Below are 21701 nucleotides of genomic sequence, written 5' to 3' on the forward strand. Positions count from 1 at the left end.
AAGATGGATTGCGCACGCCTACCGCTTCATTGACGTGCTTTGGACGCTGCTTGGATTTGCGTCTAATTTGAATACTGAATCGAGCGGTATGCGAACCAAAATATGCGCGCGGCAAACGAGGGTGTGCCCAGCACTGCCGCACTCTTTCTTACGCGTCCTTACTGTATCGGCCTGTTTGTGAGTTATATATATATATATATATATATATATATATATATAAGAGGGTGTGTGGGTATGAGAGGGTCTGTGTGTCTAGGTATGAAAGGGGGTGTGTGTATGTATGAGAGGGGGGGTGAGGGTATGTGTGTGTATGTTTGTGAGTACAGGTTTACAACCATTTTCAGACTCTGCTTTACCAGATGACTTAGACGGCTTAATTGTTAGCTGGACTGATTCCATTACTTCAGTGTTGGACTCCAATGCTCCCCTCAGACTTATCTCTAACAATAACAGAAAACCCCAAATATGGCTTACCCCCACGTTGATTCTCCTTAGAAAGTCGCTTAGGAAAAGTGAGCACGCTTGGCAGAAATCACCTTAATGTATAAGTGCAACAAATTTCAGTCTCTTACTAGCTAAGTATCAATCAGAAACATTGGAAACTAAAAAGGATTATGCTGAGAAAATTAGGTGTATTGGCTACAATCCCAAGGCACTATTTCAGATAGCAAAAAATCTAACCTGTACCATGAAAACCAATTTATCTCTCACCGATATGCCATCTGCAGAAGCTTTTTTTAAATTTTTCTCTTTAAAAATTGAGAACCTTAGTTTGACTTCTGCTAATGTTTCTCCTTGGTATAATGATTCTCCTTCTTTGTCTAGTTCAATCTGGTCTTCTTTTGATGATGAATCTCAATCCAAAATAACCAAAATGATTTCTTTAATGAACAGTGTTTTCTGTCCCTCCACCAATTCTCCAATTGCTTTATATAAAGCAATCAAAGACACCATTACTCCCTCATTAACAACTATAGTCAATAAATCGCTGCAGTCTGGCTTTGTTCCATATTGTTTAAAGAAAGCATTGTTAAACCACTTTTAAAAACGCCTGGGCATGTGGCTGACTGGTTGTTGGGTACGCACTACGCAGTACTATACTCCTGTGTTTACGAATTGCCAGCTTTTTGCCACTAATGAGCTGAGTTCTTTATTGCATTCTCCACTCACAATTGTACCCACCTAGCTTCGACATAGCCCCCTATTAACGCCCATACACCATGCCTGGCATCAGTTTTGTCGATTGTTGGGATTAGATTGGCGTATTTCTCCGTCTCTCCCCTGAGCAGCAGAGACTTTTTTGCTTATTTGCAGACCTGCCACTACATTCAGTTTCTACCTGTGAGGGACTGGGGATCAGCACAGAGGGTGACACTTACTGAGATTTTTAATGTTGAGGGCCCTTCGCGGCTGTTGTGTCCGTCGCTTCCCGACACCCTCTCACCGCCCTCCTTACCTCTTTGGCGACTTCCTCTTCACCCGCGGGAAGTTTGGCTGCCGCTGCATCCTTCTGCCGAAGTCCTCCGGCATCCCTGGACCGGCTAGACGCTGCAACCCGCCATGTTTCCTGGAGGCCTAGGGGCGCACGCATGGCGCAGCCCCGATTTGAAATACTGGCGTTGGCGCAAATCTCAGGTGCGTCCCCCTGAGATGACGTCATCCGCTATGGATATATAATGTCTTAGAATTTGTTAACAGATTGAGTTAGCAAGGGTTTCTCTACCTAAGCTACTCTGCCTCCTCGGACTTACCAGGGGTACCCGCTCCTCGGGGGCCTCGCTCTCTCCTTTGTTTTTCAGGTTACAGTCTGGAACCAGTACTCGCTCCTCGAGGGCCCTCGTTCTCAGACTTGCTCCATATTCTCTTCTGCCTGGAAGTCATCACTGCCAACTACATCAGTGAGTTACCATCGCTCTCTCAGAGCTTTCCCTGGAACCAGGTACTCACTCCTCGAGGGCCTATTCATTCTAACTCCTGGGCTTCTACGAGACCATTGTGTGAGTCTTCTATCAAGGTTCCTTACCTGAACTCTGCATACCCTGCCTACTCACTATCTTCAGTTTCTCTACAGCTCAGCCTCCAGGGATCGCTGTTCCAGTACCTGAGGGACTACAGCCCTGCCGGGCACTCCAGCTCACTACTGCCACTTCTGGTGGTTCCTTATATGGTTTAATAAAAGATTTAGTGTATGTCTGTCTCCAAACTCTGAGCCTGACCGGTGGTCCCTCTCGGGATCTTCCCCCGGGGGCGTGGTCATCTGCCACCAGTCCAGAGGTTCACCTCTACTCCATAACAGATTGCCAACTCCAGCATAACAGATTGCTAACTTCCTAACAGACTGCTAACTCCATGGATCCGGCACAACTCAATGCTTTGCAGGCCATACTGGGCCTGGCCCAGTGCATTGTGCAACAGCAAGACGCCTTGGAGAAACTTACTTCAGCGTTTCATCAGCTACACACACACAGAAGGTTCAAGGCACAGCCTCCAACCAAGAAGGTCAGTTACAGGAGGTAACTTTAAAGACTGCTGTACCACTGGCGGCTCCAATCTGCTTTTCCAGAGAAATCCAGAAGACACAGGGCTTTTTGAACCAGTGCTGCATGCATTTTGCCTTCCCATCTCTATTTCCTACAGCTCTTTCCAAGACTACCTACATCCTTTCATACCTGGATGGAAGGGCCCTGTCATGGGCATCCACCTTGTGGGAACGCAAGGACTTCATTTTGCAGGACATAGAAGGATTTATGGACTTGTTTAAATCCGTCTTCGATGATCCTGCTCGAACTTCTGTAGCCGGTTCTGCTTTAGTGGATTTGAAGCAAGGCAACAGATCATTGGCTGAATTCGCCATAGAGTTCAAAACTCTTGCGGCAGAACTCCGCTGGGACCCCAAATGTCTCAAGACTCTCTTTTGCAGAGGCCTGGATACCCGTTGAAAGGACGAGCTGGCCGCTCGCCAAACACCTGACTCGCTGGATGAATTAATAGCCTTGGCCACTCAGATTGATCACTGACTCCAGGACAAGGTGAAGGAACTCCGGCCTAAGGTGTCATCTGGGTTAAAACAGGCTAGTGCTGTCTTTGTACCTCGGACGGTTCCAATAATTCCTGCTGCTGATACAGATGAACCAATGTAACTTGGTCATGGCTGCTTGACTTCCAAGGAGAGAAGATTTCGGAAGACGCGCGGTCTTTGCATGTACTGTGGTCAGCCCGGCCATGATGTTTCTACATGCTCCATTCGTCCGGGAAACAGACTCGCCTAAGTCCTGCAGGACTGGAGGAATGGAGAATTTCATAATGCCTCTTTATCAATATATTGTGCAACCACACCTTCGGTATTGTGTGCAGTTCTGGTCACCCCATCAAAAAAAAAAAAAAAGATAAAGTAGAATTACAAAAGGTACAGAAAAAGGCAACAAAAATGATAAAGGAGATGGCAGAGGTGTCCCTAAAGATTTGGCACCCGGGGCGGATTCTTCTTTGGCACCCCCCCCCCCCCAATATATAATTTTAAAATGTCCTAAACATCAATAAAATATTTCAAAACAGCAGACACCACATCAAGTAATACCCAATAATTAAAACTAATAAGGATTTTAAAGATCTCCCACGCTCCATATCTATCATCCTAAGATTGTTGTAGCCTAGGGGTTCACATGCATACACACACACATAATATGCTCCCTCTCTTTCATATACACACATATCCATGTTTGGTGAGAGACAGAGGGAGCATGTGTGTGTGTGAGAGACACACACACACTTTCTCTGTACCTCTCTCACATACACACTTCCTCAGTGTCTCTCTCTCTCTCACACACACACACGCTTCCTCTATCTCTCTTTCTCTCCCTATCTCACACACGCACACATGCAAACAAAAACTGAACTGGAAACCACAAGCCAGATTCTGTATCCAGTGCAACAATGGAAAAGCAGAAAATCACTATTCCTCAAAACAATACAATCAAGAAACATAAATCAATCAGAATAGTTAAACCATACTAAAAAATATCCATTTCAAAACAGCTGATGAATAGAATAATATTCAATAATTAGAAGCTCCTGAACACATTTTTAAAAATTTCCTAAACATCAATAAAATATTTCAAAACAGCGAACATTAAGTAACACCCAGAAATTTAAAACTAATAATGATTTTAAAAATTTCCCGTTCGCCATATCTGTCACCCTGAGATTGTTGTGAACTGGGGGTACACACACACACACAAACAAAATACGCTTCCTCTGTCTCTCACACACCTACACGCTTGCTGAGAGACAGAGGGAGCTTGAATGTGTGTGTGTGTGAAAGAGACAGACACACACGTTTCCTCCGTCTCTGTCTCACACATTCACCCATATGCTTCCTCTGTATCTCTCACACATGATTCCTATGTCACCCCCGCACATACACATGCTTCCTCTCTCTCGCCCCACCCCCACCCCTGCACACTGGCACCTTCTCATATATATAAACAGGCACACACACACACTCACTCTTCTATACACTCACCATCTCATACACACACAGGCATCCTTTCATTCACACACACCCTCATACACACACACACACACACACAGCACTTACTCTCACAGGCCAGTCTCTCACTTCTTTGGCCGCAGGCTGCACAGCAGGGCCTCTTCTTTTGCTGCTGGACTCTTCCTTGCTTTTGCTGGCAGGGAGTGGAAACTCCGCCAGCACATCCCTCGCCCTCCCCACTTAGTACACCTCTGGGAGATTGAGAGGCTTCCTTTAAGGAAAGACTAAACATATTAAGATTCTTGGGCTTGGGGAAGAGGCAACTGAGAGAGGCTATGATAAAGGTTTTTAAAATTGAGCAGGCAAGAACAGGTAAATAGGGAATGGTAATTTACCTTTTCAAATAGTTTGATGGACTGTCCACTAGTTTGAGCAGTAACAGGTAGCAGAATGAAAACAAATTGGAGAAAGTATTTTTTCATTCAGCGCACAATGAAACTGTGGAATTTGTTGCTGGAGGATGTGGTTAAGGCATTTAGTAAGGTTAGGGTCCTTTGTTTTCAGTTTATACCAATTTTTACCCCTAAATTTCCGGATTTTTCCAAAAGGGACAATCGGTTTAAACTAATTTTCACCCTAGTTTTAAACTGATTGAAGTGCAGCTCCAGGGCTGCAGATGCAGTGCCTCAAAGCCTCCAGCGACTGCTGGAAGCCAATGTGGGCCAAAGTGCCTGCAGCTTAGTGCCGCCAGGGCAGCAGTTGAAGCCATCCATGCCTACCAGAAGCTCTGCCCGGCAGGCTCCCTGCTCCCATACCAAAGCAGAAGTGCAGTGCTGCCCAACATATGAGCCTCAGTAAGCATGCTGCCAAAGAAGAGAGAAGCCTGGAGCCATCACCGGTAAAGAGGAATGCTATAAGAGAGGAAGGGAGGATACCTTGTAGTAGAGATTCGCCCATCACTGTTTGTTTATATAGGATGTAGGATAGGGTCAACTGCTTTTAAATAGGCAAGTGCGGTGATCTGTGGTTTTGCTATAAAAAATTGCAGCTAGTGGATTGTACTGAAATTAAGTTTTGTGGGGTTTTTTTTCTGTTTTCCCTTCCATTGCATGGCATAGGTTCTTTAAGTTATATTTTCCATTTTCCCCTCAGAAGAAAGGATAAAAAGTGACAAAATCAGGCCTACAAAATAGAAGGAAGACATTCCATTTTCCATATATGCAGGTTTGAGGGCTATGAGAGGAAAATAAGAGTTGCATTAGAATGTGAGTAAATGACTCTTTGAGGGGTGGTTTGTGAGGGCAAGAACGGAGCTTCTATGGCGGCTCCACCTACTGCACCCCTCAAATTATTTTTGCCACTGTAGCAAATATCCTTTTGGTCACGTTGATGATTTTCTTTTACAGCGGTTGCTATTCAGCTAAAGCTGAATGTCCTGAGATGTTTGCCTCAGCTGCTCAAAAAAGGCCTGTGGTGAATCAAGCTCTTAGTGTTTTACCCTAGTTGTCCACATTCAGTTTTATCAGCTCCTTGTCTTCCCATTTGCTAAATCTATATCCTTCTGTAAAATTGGTCGGACTTACGGTGTGTTACTGTTTGACACACCTTTGTGTCTCCTAAAATAATAGCATTATTGCCGTTTATTCCTTTTTCCCGATCACTGACAAAAATATCGTGTAACAGTGATACAAGACAGACTCCTGTTGGATGTTTTTCCTCCTATTAAAATTTTTGCCATTAATTATGAACTGTTGATGACTTCCCTTCAAGCCAGTTTCTTAGCTGCTTACAAGGGTTATCCCAAAATCTCATCTTCCTTGATTAGAAAATCGCCCTTGCATGGAGTACTATATCAAACGCTTTCTTAAAATTCAAGTAAATTGCATCGGTCATGTCTTCTATGTCATGGTTGCTACTAATGTTCTTGGAAACACCTTAACAATGATGTGTTGCTTTGGAACCCTTTCCCATTGTTGTTAATTATTCCCCTTCACTCTAAATCTTATCGTCCTCATGGTCAAAAGACTTAACTGGACATCAGGGAGACATCTTATCGTCCTCAAACACCTTTGAATGTTCATCTTAACATGAGATAATGCCATCTATCCTTCCTCCTCCCACTACTCCCCATCATCCTCAGACGTCTTAATTATGCAATGCCTATTACCACTGCTTTGCTGCTCTATTTATATTCGCTATTTTTTTTCTTATCAATATTTGCTATTTGTTTGTTTCTTTGAAGACCTAATTATATTTGCTATTTGTTTGTTTTTTTGAAGACTGTTCTACTTACAATGTTATTCGTTATCTGTCAACTTGTTTAAACGTAACGCCTTAACACACTATTTGTTATCTGACGACTTGTTTCAATGTAACGCCTTAGCCGCGATTGTTCAGTTACTATGGAAACCGATATGATTTGATATTTTTTATCAAGAATGTCGGTATATAAAAATTCTAAATAAATAAATAAATAAATAAATGTGCAGTCATCTCCCCTTTTATGGTGATCGAATTTTTCCTAGAATTGACAGGCTTAGGTATACAATCGCATGCCATTTATTTGAGCTAATTTCTGTATTGAATACATACCTTTAAGCTGCTCCTCTTTTGTCCACAGTGGAAACCTTTTTTGTATTTCCTCAATCATATCAACTAGAATTTGTGTACCCTGATAAATATGATCTGTGCTGTTCCAAGCTTCAGTAGAGGTGTGACCTTCTTTGTAAATCTAGAGGATAGACAAGAACTTTGATACCCCACAAAAGAATATTTTTACTGCATGAATCAAACAAATGCATCCTTTTTATAGTTATTTATAGATGATTGCGGAACAACTAATTCCATTCCTTCTCAATCCATTCCACTGGTTATACTCTAGAGGTCAATATTCAGCAGTGCAGCCAGTGGACAATTTATCCAGCTATAGTTAGCTGGATAAATTGTCACAAATATTCAGCAGAGTGCTGCCAATTAGGTGCACCATTGAATATAGCAAAATAAATTCCTAAATAGCTGGATAAACTTATGTGGCTAACTTTAAGACTGCTCTCCAGTATGAAAAGACTTAGATAACTTAACCAGCTAACACTGAATATCAGAGTTAGCTAGATGAATTATCTGGTTGACTTAATGCTGCCCTGAAATACCTCCAACTTATCTGTTTAATTTACCTAGCTAAAAAGTTAGCCAGATAAATTGGAGCTATTCAGAGAAGCAAGACATTTAAAACTTGTGGTTTGTCTGGCTAATTCTACTCTTAACCAGACAAACAATTTTAAATATTGATCCTTAGTTACTGTAGTAAAAGTGGATCACTGGAGGAGTAGCCTAGTTACAAACCAGGGAAGCTAGGGTTTGTTTATTTATATATATATTTATTTAAAATCATTTCTATACCGTCGCTAAGTTATATACCATCGCAATGGTTTACATGTAGGCACATAAATTAATGTAGGTGAATGTGTACTATAGTACATTCTAACAGGTGCCACCAAAGGTTCAGTTACAATATATCATTAAAGACAATCAATTGTTTAGTGAAGTAGGTCATGACCAGGTGTACCTATAAGGTACTGTTCATGGGTAAAATTCATATTTATAGTGTTACAATTATATTTATTGTGATATAGAGTTCATAGACTATTTTACTGTACATTCTTAGAATAGTGCTGTGCGCTGGTGCTTTTCTGCCTATTTCTGTATATTTTCTATTCTCCAGTCTCTTTATAAAATGCTTGTTTAAAAAGCCATGTTTTTAAACTTTTCTTAAATGTTTTGAGATCTCTTTGTAATCTGATCTCTAGAGGCATTGTGTTCCAAAGTGTGGGGCCTGCTAAAGATAAGGCCCTTTCTCTCACTTGGGTTAGTCTTGCTGTCTTTACTGAAGGAATGGTTAAGAGTGCTTTATTTGCTGATCGAAGGTTTCTGTGTGGGAAGTGTACTCGTAATGCTGTGTTTAACCAGTCCGATTTTTCATCATGTATTAGTTTATGTATGGTACATAGGGCTTTATATTTAATTCTGTGTTCAATAGGTAGCCAATGTAATTCTGCCAGGGTTTTAGTTATATGGTCCCACCTCCTTTTTCCGGTTAGTATTCTAGCTGCTGTGTTTTGAAGTATTTGAAGTGGCCTTAATGTTGTATTCGGGAGTCCTAGTAGAAGGGCATTACAGTGGTCCGTGCTGGAGAAAACTAGTGCCTGTAGTACTGTTCTGAAATCAGTTAGTTTTAGTAGTGGTTTTAGTTTTCTGAGTACCATGAGTTTTGCATAGCCTTCTTTTACTTTTAGCGATATGTGCTGTTTTAGATTGATTTCAGGGTCCATTATTATTCCCAGGTTTAGTACTTTTTCAGCTAGTTCAATTTTCTGGTTGTCTTTGAGGATTATTGGAGTTTGGATGATTTCAATATTTTTCCATTCTAAGTGTAAAAATTCTGTTTTTTTCAATATTAATCACAAGTTCCATTCGGTTTAGTAATTGTTTTATCATGTCTAGGTACATGTTAGCTAGGTTTAACATTTTCTCTGTGTCCTCTATTGATGGAATTAGTTGAATATCGTCTGCATAAATATAATGTATGATTCCTAGTCCTGCAAGCAGATGACATAAGGGCAGCATGTATATATTAAAGAGGGTTGCAGACAGAGCTGATCCCTGCAGTACTCCTGTTTTGAGATTGATTTTTTTCTGATAATGTGTTGTTGATCTGAACTTAGAAGAACCTATTATTTAGATATGAACTGAACCAGTTTATTGTTTTGCTGTGTAATCCGATTTCTTCTAGTCTATTTAGTAGTATCTTATGGTTTACTGTGTCGAAGGCTGCTGATAAGTCTAGCATTATTAGAATATTATCTGTTAGAGAGAGAAGTAGTGTCTCAGTGCTGTAGTGCTTTCGAAATCCATGTTGAGATGGATACAGTATGTTATTATTATCTAGGTGTTCAGCTAGCTGTTTCTGTACTGTTTTTTCTATTAGTTTACCTATTAAGGGAAGATTTGATACTGGGCGGTAGTTGTTCAGGATCAGGGGGTCACTGTTTTTTTTCTTTATGATTGGTTTTATAATTACTCCTTTCAGTATATCTGGCATAGTTCCTTCTTCTAGGGATAGGTTTATGATCTTAGCTAATGTAGGGGAGACTGTGTTAGCTGATTTCTTAAGTTCAAATGTTGGTATTGAGTCGATTTTGTGTGGGGCTGGGTTTATGTTTTTTAGCACGTATTCCACCTCCATCTCGGATATCTCAATACATGATGACCAATGGTTAACGTCTCTTTTTTGCATTTTAATTTTTTGATTGGTAGTGTTTGGAAGTTTGTTTCTTAAGTTAGTAATTTTGTCACTGAAAAATTTGGCGATTTCGTTACATTTTGATTCTGGTAGATTTTGTGGTGATTCTTGTTTGTCATTGGTGAGATTTGATACTATTGCGAATAGGGTTCTTGGATTGTTAGCAAACTTTTCTATTTTATTGCTGTAGTATTCTTTCTTAACATTAAGGATTAGTTGTTTGTAAAAAGCTAGATGTTTTCTGTATTTAGTTAGGGTATCGGTTGTTTTGTGTTTTCTCCATCTTTTTTCCATTGATCTGAGAGTCCCAGTGCTGCTTTTTGTGACTTTGGGCAAGTCTCTTCAGCCTCCATGCCTCCAGGTACAAATTTAGAATGGACTGTAAAGATGCTCTGCAAAGTTCTTATGAAAAATACACTTGTGGCTTGCCTTTGCCTTGCATCTCTGCCTCTTCACCTCAGTGTGGTGAAGAGGTAGAGATGCAAAGAGATGCATTGCAAAGAAAGGCAATCCACAGTTTAAATCATTAGTCTTATGCATTGTATCACATTTTTGCTAAAGGAATGTTCTGGAGAAGACTAATGCTGCAAGTTCACTGACGAAAAAGTACTTAGAAATGCAGAAATGTGCCAAAAGGTCAGTGCCTGAATCCCATCTTAACTCTAACTCATCTTACATGCTGACAGTATTTGCATATTATACTGATTAGACTTGTAGGAATAGCCAAAGCTGCTGAAATGCTAAAACGTATGTAAAAGGTCAAAAAGTATGTTAATGTTGTGGGCATGGACCGAGGTAGAGTTGGTAAAACTGTAGGGAGGAGCCCTGCAGGTCCCCACCATTAGCTGGCAATGCTGATGGAAGCAGAGGCCCAACTAGAGCTTCACTAATACCAGCCCATGTTCCCCTTAGGTTGAGCCCCCTCGGGTGCCTGGGCCAGCTGGACTTAGGAACATGTTTCTGTGGTGGTGAAGATCCAATGAGAATTGCTCTCTACCCTCCCACTCTGTAAACTCCCTGTTAATTGTAACTCTATCTTCATAGCTTATTGGTTACTCCTCGTTTCAATGTAAACCGGTACGATAAGACACTAGTCTTGAGAATCGGTATATTAAAAAGTATTTAAATAAATAAAAGAAATAAAAAAATAAAAGAAAGACACAGGCCAGGGTCTAGCACAGGCAGAGGTCAGTGGCAGGTGGAAGTCAATCAGAGTTGGTATACAAGGTAGTGGTCAGTGGCAGGCAGAGGTCAATCAGAGTTGGTGTCCAAGCAGATGTCAAGCTGAAATCCATCTGAGGATCCAGGAGGAATGGAAAGGCAGACGGGGGTGAGGAGCAACATGGACAGAAGTGGAGACTCAGAAGGCTGACCACAAAGAAGATGAGGACTGAAGACTGACCACGAAAAAGATGAAAACTCAGGAATACAGACCAGACTAGACTTCCATACAGGAACCAGCAACAGACACAGGTACACAAGAGCACAAGAACTCAGGAATATAAGCAGGAACAAGGCTCAACAGGAATGCAGGAATGCTGAGACAATGCACATTTCCAGAGAAGACGACCTATTGTGGAAGCAGGGAGTACAGCGTGAGCAGGCTTTATGTAGTGGAAGAGCAGTGACATCATCCAGAGGTGCCGCGGGGAAGTTCCCGCCGCAGGCCCTTTAAATACCAGCAGGTCTGACACGTGCACGCCTAGGGACAGCCCCTGCCAGCGCCAGCATCTCTCCAGTGCGTCAGGCCTCCCTGACACAGCGGGATGAGAGTGTGAACCACCGAGCGGGATGAGAGTGTGAACCACCGAGCATAACAGTTAAGGGTCAGCACTGAGTTTTGTTTCTGCTTTCTGGGATCAATTGACAAGAAATCACATGACTTACAAGAATTCAATCTTATTAGCATGTATGATAGAAAATTATGCCGACCAATTAGTAAAATGTTGTATTAACTAACTAGTTAACTCATTGATGTGCAAATTATAGGTAGTGACATATTAAACCTATTGTATCACCAATGTTCTCTGAGATTGCTCCTGAATTGCCCTTGCTGGTAATTGTGCTCTCCTGGGATATCTCAATAAATGACTTTTCTCTTTTATCTGCTGGTGTTAAGCATTTCTTTACAGCCCACAACAGTACTCCCTCTGGCTATAGGGAAATACCTACAGTACCTGAATCTAATCTGGAATATAAATATACTGAAAGCTAAATATTTCTTTTTTTTCCTGCAACCACTGTGGACTCCTGGCTTTTTCTTCTCAGATAAGTTTTGCTTCATGAGTTAAGCTATGTTTCCAATCCTTTCTATAGTTAGAGCAGTTGGTGAGTTTCTCATGAAGATAAATGCAAGTTAATCATGCTTAGCTTTATGGGGCAATATTCTCTGTCAACAAGCAAGGCTGAATTAGCCGTGATGTGGGTGATGTTATCTGATGGTGCAAAACAGACCCTTGTCTTTAAGTTCATAGAGCTTTTGCCTACTGAGCATGAGTGGGAAATCCCATGCAGGCACTGCCTTGTGAGCTTCCTCAGGCTCAGCATGGACATGTACTCTTTCTCTCTAGGAATTATTTTCCTCCTAATCATATTTCAATGTCATTTGTTTATTTTGTTGCCTTGCTGCCTCAGCAACACCCCAAACAGCACTTTTCAATGCTAGAAAAAAAAAGAAGAAAATAATATTTCTTCACAGAATATCCAGCACCAAGAAGAACACGATGAGTGGTTCAGATATTGTATATGCGGTGGAAAGATGTTCATTACCAATGGACCTGATGTTTGCTACCTCTGCCTTGGACAAATTATGTGTTAGCTCTGTGGACCCTTGGGCCGGCACGAGCGCTGGAATCAAGGCGGTACAGGTCCAGGAGACCCAGCAGGAGCTTCACCTATACCAACCCGCGTTCTGCATAGGTTCAGCCCTTGGGTACCGGGGCCAGCAGGACTTAGGCAGGGGTCTCCTGGCGAAGAGAAGTCCAACCAGAGAGACAGCGTCAGAGAGTCCAGGTCGAGTCTGGCGGAGGTCAGAAATATGGTGGGCAGTCCGGAAATCAGGGCAGGCGGCGAACAGGCAGCACAAGGTACCAGGCCAGAGGTCAGGGCAGGTGGCAGACACACGAGAACCAGGAAACAAGCCGAAGGTCAGGAAGGGCAGCAGACACGCAGAAACCAGGAAACTAAGCCGACAATCCGAGGAACAAGGGACCAGGAACTGGAGCAGCGGAACCATGGGTGCAGGACAGGCAGGAACTCAGGAACTGGAACGCAGCAACAACGAACTCTATGAGCAGGACCCGTTGCCAAGGCAAGGAACACTGAGCTGAACTGGGCTTAAACAGCCCGAGGAGCTAACGTCATCTTCAGGGGCCAGGCCAAGGGTTCCTGCCGCGGCCCCTTTAAGACGTGGCAAGTGCCGCGCGTGCAGGGAGCCTGTCGGCAGCGTCTGAGGCCACGTGGAGGGAACACCGTGGCTGGGAACAGGACCGGGCCGCCCCATGCCGAACCCGGCATCGGTGCCTGCCAGGGCAGGTAAGGGAACATATAACCTGGTTTGTATCCACGAGGGAGACGAGTGGAAGACAGTTTTTAATACAAGAGTCAGCCAATACAAATATCTCGTGATGCCGTTTGGCCTCTGCAATGCCCCCGCTGTCTTCCAAAACTTAATGAACGAGATCTTCAGAGAAATGTTGTACCAATGCGTTGCTCCTCGGGGCCAGGCTCAGCACAACTCCACCCGGACTCTCTTCCAGCGCTTCCCGCTCCATGGGCCCTGGCTCTGCGCTATCTCACCTGGACTCTCTCAAGTGCTTCCCACTCCTCAGGGCCAGGCTCAGCGCCATCTTAATTGTGAGTCCCTTCCACAGTGCCCTCTGCTCCTTGGGACCCTCATGGCACTTCTCCTTGTGGATTTCTACAGTGCCTGTTCTCTTCAAGATTGGACTCAGCGCAGTACTCCATCAGACTGTGTCTTGGTGCCCCGTTCCTCGGGGCACCCCCCCTGCGCTTCTACTTTCTGGACATCTGCTTCAGCGGGTTCCCCGCTCCAGTCCTTACTCAGCAAACTACAGTTTGTGTCTCTGCACCTCCTCATCCTGAGGTCACCCTCACCTGGTCCCGCTATACTCCTTTCAGAGCTGCAGTGGCCTTACACTCCCTGAGACTCTTTCTCCTCCTCCCTCCGAGAGTGCTCCTGTCTCAAGCTGTGCCTATTCCCTCGACACTGTCTGCACCCACTTGCCTACCTTCTCCGGGACCAGCCACACAGAGGTGCTCCTAAGTCCTGCCGGCCCCAGCACCCAAGGGCTCAACCTGCGGGGAACGAGGGCCGATACAGGCGAAGTTCCAGCTTGCCTCTGTTCCCGGCCAGCCTTGTCTCCCGATGGTGGGGACCTGTGGGGCCCAACCCTTCAGGTAGCAACAACCCCACCTCTGGCCAAGGGTCCACAATTCCTAACATGGATAAGCAGTGGTTTTCCCCAAGTCTACCTGGCTAATAATTATTTATGGACTATTCTTCCTAGTGGTTCAGTTAAGTGTCTGGCAACCATTACAGATTGGTATTGGCTAATAAATTGGTCCTAAATGGATGGAAAATTGAAATCCTGAAAATTTGTAATGCTCAGGATCTAAATTGCCAGTCTTCCTGATGTTGGGGGATTGATATGAAGATACAGTTCATTTTGGAGATTAAAAAACCTAGGGGTATGTTTAGACTCAGCTCTTGGTCTAGAGTCCCACATATTAGCAGTCATTCATAGGACAAACTGGTTTGCAGTCAGTCAGATGTATTTGCTATTGGAAAGCCACTGCTTATCCCTGTGATAAGCAGCATGGAATTTATCTACCCCTTGGGATCCTGCCAGGAACTTGTGACCTGGATTGGCCACTGTTGGAAACAGGATACTGGACTTGATGGACTTTTGGTCTGATCCAGTATGGCAAGTAAATCGGTTATGCATTTACTGGTTACACTGCAGATGGATTACTGCAGTGTCATATATGTGAGTCTCCCTGCTGAGATCTCTGAGAAGCTTCAGTTGTTGCAAAACATTGCTGCCAGGACAGTTACAAGGAGTCTTTGGTGGGTTAGTGTTGATCTTCTAGTCCACCAGTTTTACTGGCTTCAAACTTTGGCAAGAGCAAGATTTAAACTGTTGACATTGACATTTCATGCATTATGGGGTGCAGGTCCATTATATTTGGCAAAATAAATGGAGTGGTATATGCCCAGCATGAGCTATGTTCAAATCAAATTACCTTATTAAGGATATCTTCTACATGCAAGGAATATATTCATTTGCTGAGGAGCATGGAAAATATCTGGTCTGCTCAACATATATTGCATTCAAAATGTGTTATGGTTTTGATGAAGTTGTGAATCCCAGGCCGAGGTGAGAGATGTCTCCGCCCACGGAGGGCATGGTCTCAGCGATGTAGGACACAGCTGTGAGAGAGACTTTATTAGGGAGAAAGATGGTACATCACCCGAGGAGCGGGAAATGTAATAAACACAGCCTTTGAGCCAATACAGTAGTCATGAAGAGAATGTAGATACCAGCTCCGGTAGTGGCCCGCAGCGCAGGGTATGCCAGGAGGTTCCTGCAGGCTGATGGAAGTACCTCTGAGTGCAGATCCCGTAGTGGCCCGCAGTGTGGGGTATGCCGAGAAAGCTGTACTTAGATGCCAAGGAGGCAGAGGTAGGCCGTAGATTGTGTAAAGATGAAGCAGTATCCTGAGGCACAGGATGAGTAGTGTAGACCAGGCTGAAGAACGGTAGTGGCCCGGAGGATGGGGTACGCCGAATCTTCAGTGAGGTAGATAGAAGTTGGAGAATGTACTTACACAAGGAAGTCCCAGTAGATATACCCGAGGAGCGGGTCAGGAAGTCCTAGGCAGGAGGGCCCTCCGAGGAGTGGATAGCCAAGACACGGAAGAGCCCCTGTGGAGCGGGTACTCAGAGTGTCCGAATGCCAGAAGGAGAATCTGGAACAGAAGATCCAAGTTAGAGTGGATTTAACAAGCGAGAGAACACCTTGCTAACTCGTCTCAGCAATGGGCTAGTCAATATAAGTACGCTAGCAGTGCTGACGTCATCGGGAGGGGACACCCCCGAGGTTCCCGCCATGACGTATACATAAGGAGGCCCTGCGCGCGCACGCGCCTAAGTGATGCCAGAAGTAAGATGGTGGTCAGCAGCGCCCACACTGTCCCGGGGACGCAGAGGAAGTCAGCGTTGGTTGGTGGAGGCCGCCATTCTCCCAATGATTGATGGTGCAGGGTAAAAAAAGGTGAGCATTAGAGGTCGCAGCCGTCTGCGACCGACGAGCACAACAAAATGGCATTGAGAGCTTCTTTAATGACTATTGATCCCCCCAGGCTTTCATAAGAACATAAGAAAATGCCATACTGGGTCAGACCAAGGGTCCATCTAGCCCAGCATCCTGTTTCCAACAGTGGCCAATCCAGGCCATAAGAACCTGGCAAGTACCCAAAAACTAAGTCTATTCCATGTTACCATTGCTAATGTTGTAGGTCTTAGGGCTGACAGAGATTGTGCAGGACAGTCTTGCAGATGTGCCATGCAGTTGAGAGAACATTTTAGGAGACGTGGTCAAGGAACTGGTGGATCTTATCAAGGGCTTTTGTTCTATGCTTCTCCCTTGCCATCTCTGACCCACTGTTCACATCGGGAAGATATCAAGGTGAACCACAGAGGAAGCAGCTTTTTCTTCAAAAGAGACAATTTACTATGTAAGCTCAGTAGCAGCAGCATAACTCAAAGTCTTTCCTATATGATTGCAGGCACTTAATACTCTGTACAGCCATCTAGTCAAAACCAAAGATGAGCCTTTGAGTAGATCCGGAGCTCATAGCCAGAACTGCCATCTCCACACTAGTCATTCTCTCTGTTGCGGGGGGGGGTGGGGGGTGGGCTGGAGTCTAAGGTTTTACATAAACCTTTGGCCCCTCACAACCTTAGAGTTGATTATAAAGGAGGGCTATAGATTAGGAACACTGTATATAGCCTCAAATTTTATTTTTAAATTAAACCGCAAATGGTCTCATTCGTTGTATTTTTTTTGCATTCTTTTGAAACAAATGATATCCCTACTACAGACTAAGCCTATTGAAAATCCCACCAAAAGAGCCATTTTATCCACTTTCTCACCAGTAGTTGTTGGAATTGAAACGCTCCTCCTTCTTAAAGACTAAAGTGGTTGAACCTGTCTCATCACAGGAATGAGGGCTTACTTTGTTCTCTCAGTCCTGCGAGCAAACTTTCAAAGAGAAACTCTTTGCAGAAATTCTCTTTGAAAATTCGGGCAGCACACAAACTGTGGGCACTTTTAGTACCTGCATGAGAACAGGTGCAAAGTAAGTGTCAAAACGTATGCATGGTGATTTGAGAATGACAATAACTGCCTACTTTTACTCTCCAAGCCTAACCCCACTGCCTTTCTTCTTGTGGGTAAAAGTATGGGCACATTTTTAAACCTACACTATGGGAGGGCAGTATTCAAACCACATTCTTATGTGGGTAAATACACATTAAAACTATAGATTATTGGTGAAGGCAGTAGTTCGGAATTAGCAGACATCAGCCTGAGACGTGTTGAGGAGGTTGGGGTTTATGGTATTGATATTTCATGTCATTCCCATGGCATGTCTCCATATGAGACAAGCCCAGAGGACCTTTAACGTCTCTGTAGAATCAGGGCTCTGAAGGAGGTTCAGGAGCACATTCATGTCGCAGGATTGCTCAAAGTTTCCCTGTCTTGGTGGTTCTTCTATACTGATCTGACATTAGGATTACCCTTCCAAACTTCCCTCGCCATATTGTTCTGATTATAGATGCCTTGAACCTGGGTTGGAGCCCTCATTTGCACAAGGGCTTCAAAGTGCGCTTGGTCTATCTAGCAAAAAGAGAGATCACATTCATTTTCTGGACTCACAGGATATGATGAATGCTGTAAAGGCCTCTGGAGATTAGGTAGTCAACAAAATTGTCCTCAAACAGGTGGTTATGTTGTACCTGAATAAGCAGGTAGGAGTAAAAGCACTTTTTCTGTGTCAGGAAACTCTTAAGGTGTAAAACTGGGCAATCTCTCATGGGATGACTTTAAGAGCCACTTGCCTCGCAGGAAAAAAAGAAGTTCCTAGTTGACAAGCTCATTTGAATTCTAGACCCCTCCAAGTAAGTCCTTCAATTGGGATATAGTGAACAGGACGTTTCTCAAGGGGGAAACACCTGGAATTCATCTGTTTGTAGCCATTCTGAACAGAATGATCCTGACCTTCTGTTCCAGAATAGGATTACAGCATCTTAACCAGGAATTGGTGACCATAAGAAAGTAAAATAATAATAATAATAGCAGGCCAACCTGCCTAATCGGCCACCTCACTAAAAACTTTAAACTGATGGGGGAGCACCCCACGTCCCCCTCCGAAGAATATGTGAAAGTTGCAGGCCAATTTCTCTGTCTTAACCCACTGTTTTCAGAGTTTATATGGAAATGTGAAATCCTGAAAGCTTATGAAGTGCAAGGTGGGTTGAAGCCTTGGCAAAAGCATTATTGCTCACATTTTCACACTAATTCAGCAGCTTTTCTGTCATGCATACTTTTCTATGTAGAAAAGTCTGATACTAAGAAAGTAGTGTGTGCCATGTCTTTTATAATTAAATTCGCTGACATGCTGATATGGAAAGCACATTTTAGTGATTTTTTTCAAACTCTAAAATAATACAAATAAAACAATTCTGCTATCACACTTCTAGAATGTTCTAAATTGTTGGACCCTTTATTTTGTGGTAGTGGTTCGAGTCAGCCTTGCTCATCAGTGTTAGCACATACCTGCATCAGGCCAAACGTGTTGTCATTTTCACCCCAACCCTTGTCCAGGACAGCTCCTGCGCGACTTTCCCGAGAAATGACTCCAGCAATCACCGCTGCATTTATGAGAAGCTTTCTGGCAACTTCCTTAATTTGCTTTTTGTATTTGTTGATGCGTTCTAGGTCAGCTTTAGCCAGCTTTTCAGAGGCATTAATGCCTGTGTCAAATACAAAGGTAAATTTGATTTAAAAATCATCACTTTCTAGCTTTTTTGTTGAATTTGTATTGTAATCAACTCTATTATGTACAAATTATATCTAGCAAAAACCTTACTGATTTCAGTTACTAGCAGTGTTTCTAAATTTGACATTGCTGTCTTGCGGCTGGGATTGTACACATAAACTTGGCTGATTAGCTAGTAAAGATAGCGCACTAAGTACAGTTCTGCAGACAGCTAACTGCAATTAGCTGGCTATTTTATATTTAGCTGGCTAGAGATAGCCATGTAAATAAAGACAGTCAGCTAAGCACAGGTAGCTGGATAAGGATAGGCAAATAATAAAAGATGAACTTATCCAGTTAAATTTAGTGCAGCTTTTCACAAGCTCAGAATTATCTGGCTAAAGTTAGCCCTAACCGGTAAGTGTACTTCGTGCCTCACTCATGATGCTACAGCTGCCCACTTTCAGACTGATCAACTTTGGCCATATAGTGAATCTAGGGAGCTAAAATGTAGCCCCTCAAAGGCTTTGATTTAGCTGGCTAAGTCACTAGATCCCTTTTAAAAAAAAAAAAAAAAACGAGTCCCCTGCTGTTTGCTGTTTCGAAGGAAAAATGTTCGAGGTCATGAAAGCTGTGTGTAAACCACATTAAAGCCCCTTCATATTACTTCTTTGAGAAGTCATGGTTTATCCCTGGGACAAGAGGTATGGAATTTATCTACCCCTTGGGATCCTGCCAGGTACTTGTGACCTGAATTGGTTCCTGTTGGAAACAGGATAGTGGGCTTGATGGACCCAGTCTGGTCAGACTTGGTCTGATCCAGTATGGCAGCTTCTTATGTTCTATATTCTTATTTCTAAGAATCAACACAATTTTATACTGATTAACCAACCATCCATTTAGAAGAACTTCATTAATGTAAAGACTGAAAAGAAAAAAGTGAAATATTCCTGCCCTTTATATCCATTCTTGAACATGGGAAGGGTAATTTTATAACAACATACGCAGCAGTAAAGTTTGAGTGTACATTGTACCTGCAGACTTTATCAAGGATTTTCAAAGTAAACTTACACACACACTTACAATACTGTTAAGTTTGCTTTGAAAATCCTCAGGTAAGTGGCCAAGTACACGCACGAATCACCTCGCTCAGTGCTGCACATTATCTAAATCTTGAGAGCTGCTGGAATACCAGTGTCAATATCAAAGGATTCAGTGCCGTCGGCACCAACACCTAGAGAGGACTTTCCTTGTTGGCAACGCGGAAAGAAGGGAGAAGGCTGCGTCGTCAATCAAGCGAATCGACTTCTCCCAGAATTACAGTGATTTGAGCAGGGCTTAATTTCTAGACAAAAAGAAAGTGGAACTGTAGAAGGGGGATGGAAGATTTGGGGGGAGGGGGTCAGTGCCAGGGCAGGGTGTGACCTGTGGATGTGGGGTAGAAGATCCAGGACCATGGTTAGATGTGAACTTTCTGTCTCATAAACACAAACACTCTCTCACTCATATTTGTGACTGAACTCTTCCTCCTCCTTATTACAGTGAGCCTTTTCTCCCAGCCAACACCAGTGCGCTACTCTCAGTCATTCTTCATCCACCAGTGCTCAGTAAGCACTGGTTGCTTAAGGACAACAGGGTGTTGAACAACTTTGATGGAGAGTCACTGAGGTAAGGAGGAAGGTAGAGAGAATGGGGCTCTCTCTCGCTACCCTCCTCCTCCTCTTCTCTGCCCTGGTAACATAGAAACATAGAAATGATGGCAGAAAAAGACCAATCATCCCATCCAGTGTGCCCAGCAAGCTCCCCACACTTATTTTCCCATACTTATCTGTTTCACCGACCACCAAGTTCAGGGCCCTTGTTGTTAACTGTTTGATTTGAATTTCCTGCCACCCCCTGCCATTGATGCAGAGAGTAATGCTGGAGTTGCATCAAGGGTGAAGCATAAGGCTTAATGGTTGCAGGTAGTAACCGTCGCATCAAGCAAGTTATCCCGATGCTTGTTTACCCAGACTGCACAGATCAATGCCTTGTTGGATGTTGTCTGAATGTAAATCCTCTTTTCCACATTTCCCTCTGCCATTGAAGCAGAGAGCAATGCTGTATATGCATTCAAAGTGATGTATCAGGCTTAATTGGTTTAGGATAGTAACCGCTGCAATAAGCAAGCTACCCCCCCACACTTATTTGTTTACCCAGATTGTGTAGTTCAGTCCTTGTTGGTTGTTGTCTGAATGCAAATCCTCTTTTCCACATTTCTCCTTGCCATTGAAGCAGAGAGCAATGTTGGAGTTGCATTAACCGTGTGAAGGCTTATTGAGTAAGAGTAGTAATCACCAGGTAGTAGCCACCATTCCAGCAAGCCACCCCCATGGCTCTTCTCTTCATTCCCATCCTCTAGCCTTTATGGATCCACAGTGTTTATCCCATGCCCCTTTGAAATCCTTCACAGTTTTAGTCTTCACCACTTCCTCCGGAAGGGCATTCCAGGCATCCACCACCCTCTCCATGAAGAAATACTTCCTGACATTGATTCTGAGTCTTCCACCCTGATAATCCCAGTTCATCCAGAGCCCCCACCCCTACCCTTTATGATTCCTCCAGTGGTCATCATCTCCCCCCCAGGGGCCCTAGATATCCCAAGTCTCATCGCCAATCTTCAGTGGCTCTCTAGCCCCCATCCCCCAATGGTCACTATTTCCCCTTTTTCAGAAAATTATCTTCTCCAGCAACTCTGCTTCTCTCCCTCCTTGACCATTAAGGCACAGGCCTCCTCTTTGAACTGGACTCAGCCGGCTTTCCTCCGCCTTGGTGGGGGGGGGGGGGGCACAGACTGGCATGCACCATCCC

At 43.6% G+C, this 21701-nt stretch overlaps 1 protein-coding gene across 3 annotated transcripts in view; it reads right to left on the reverse strand.

Annotated features, from left to right (window-relative positions):
• The window catches only part of LOC115093090 (lysozyme g-like), a 100680-nt gene that overhangs the window by 6244 nt on the left and 72735 nt on the right, over positions 1-21701 (reverse strand). For 2 of the 3 annotated variants that reach the window (XM_029604778.1, XM_029604777.1), the window contains 2 exons: positions 18650-18846; positions 7082-7220 (listed from right to left, as the gene is read on the reverse strand). In XM_029604778.1, coding sequence (XP_029460638.1) covers positions 7082-7220; positions 18650-18846 — 336 coding nt within the window. The remainder of the gene's footprint in view (positions 1-7081; positions 7221-18649; positions 18847-21701) is intronic. The other variant, XM_029604779.1, reaches the window with a different exon arrangement.

The sequence above is a fragment of the Rhinatrema bivittatum genome, chromosome 5 (genome assembly GCF_901001135.1).
Source record: "Rhinatrema bivittatum chromosome 5, aRhiBiv1.1, whole genome shotgun sequence".
Taxonomy (NCBI): Eukaryota; Metazoa; Chordata; class Amphibia; order Gymnophiona; family Rhinatrematidae; genus Rhinatrema; species Rhinatrema bivittatum.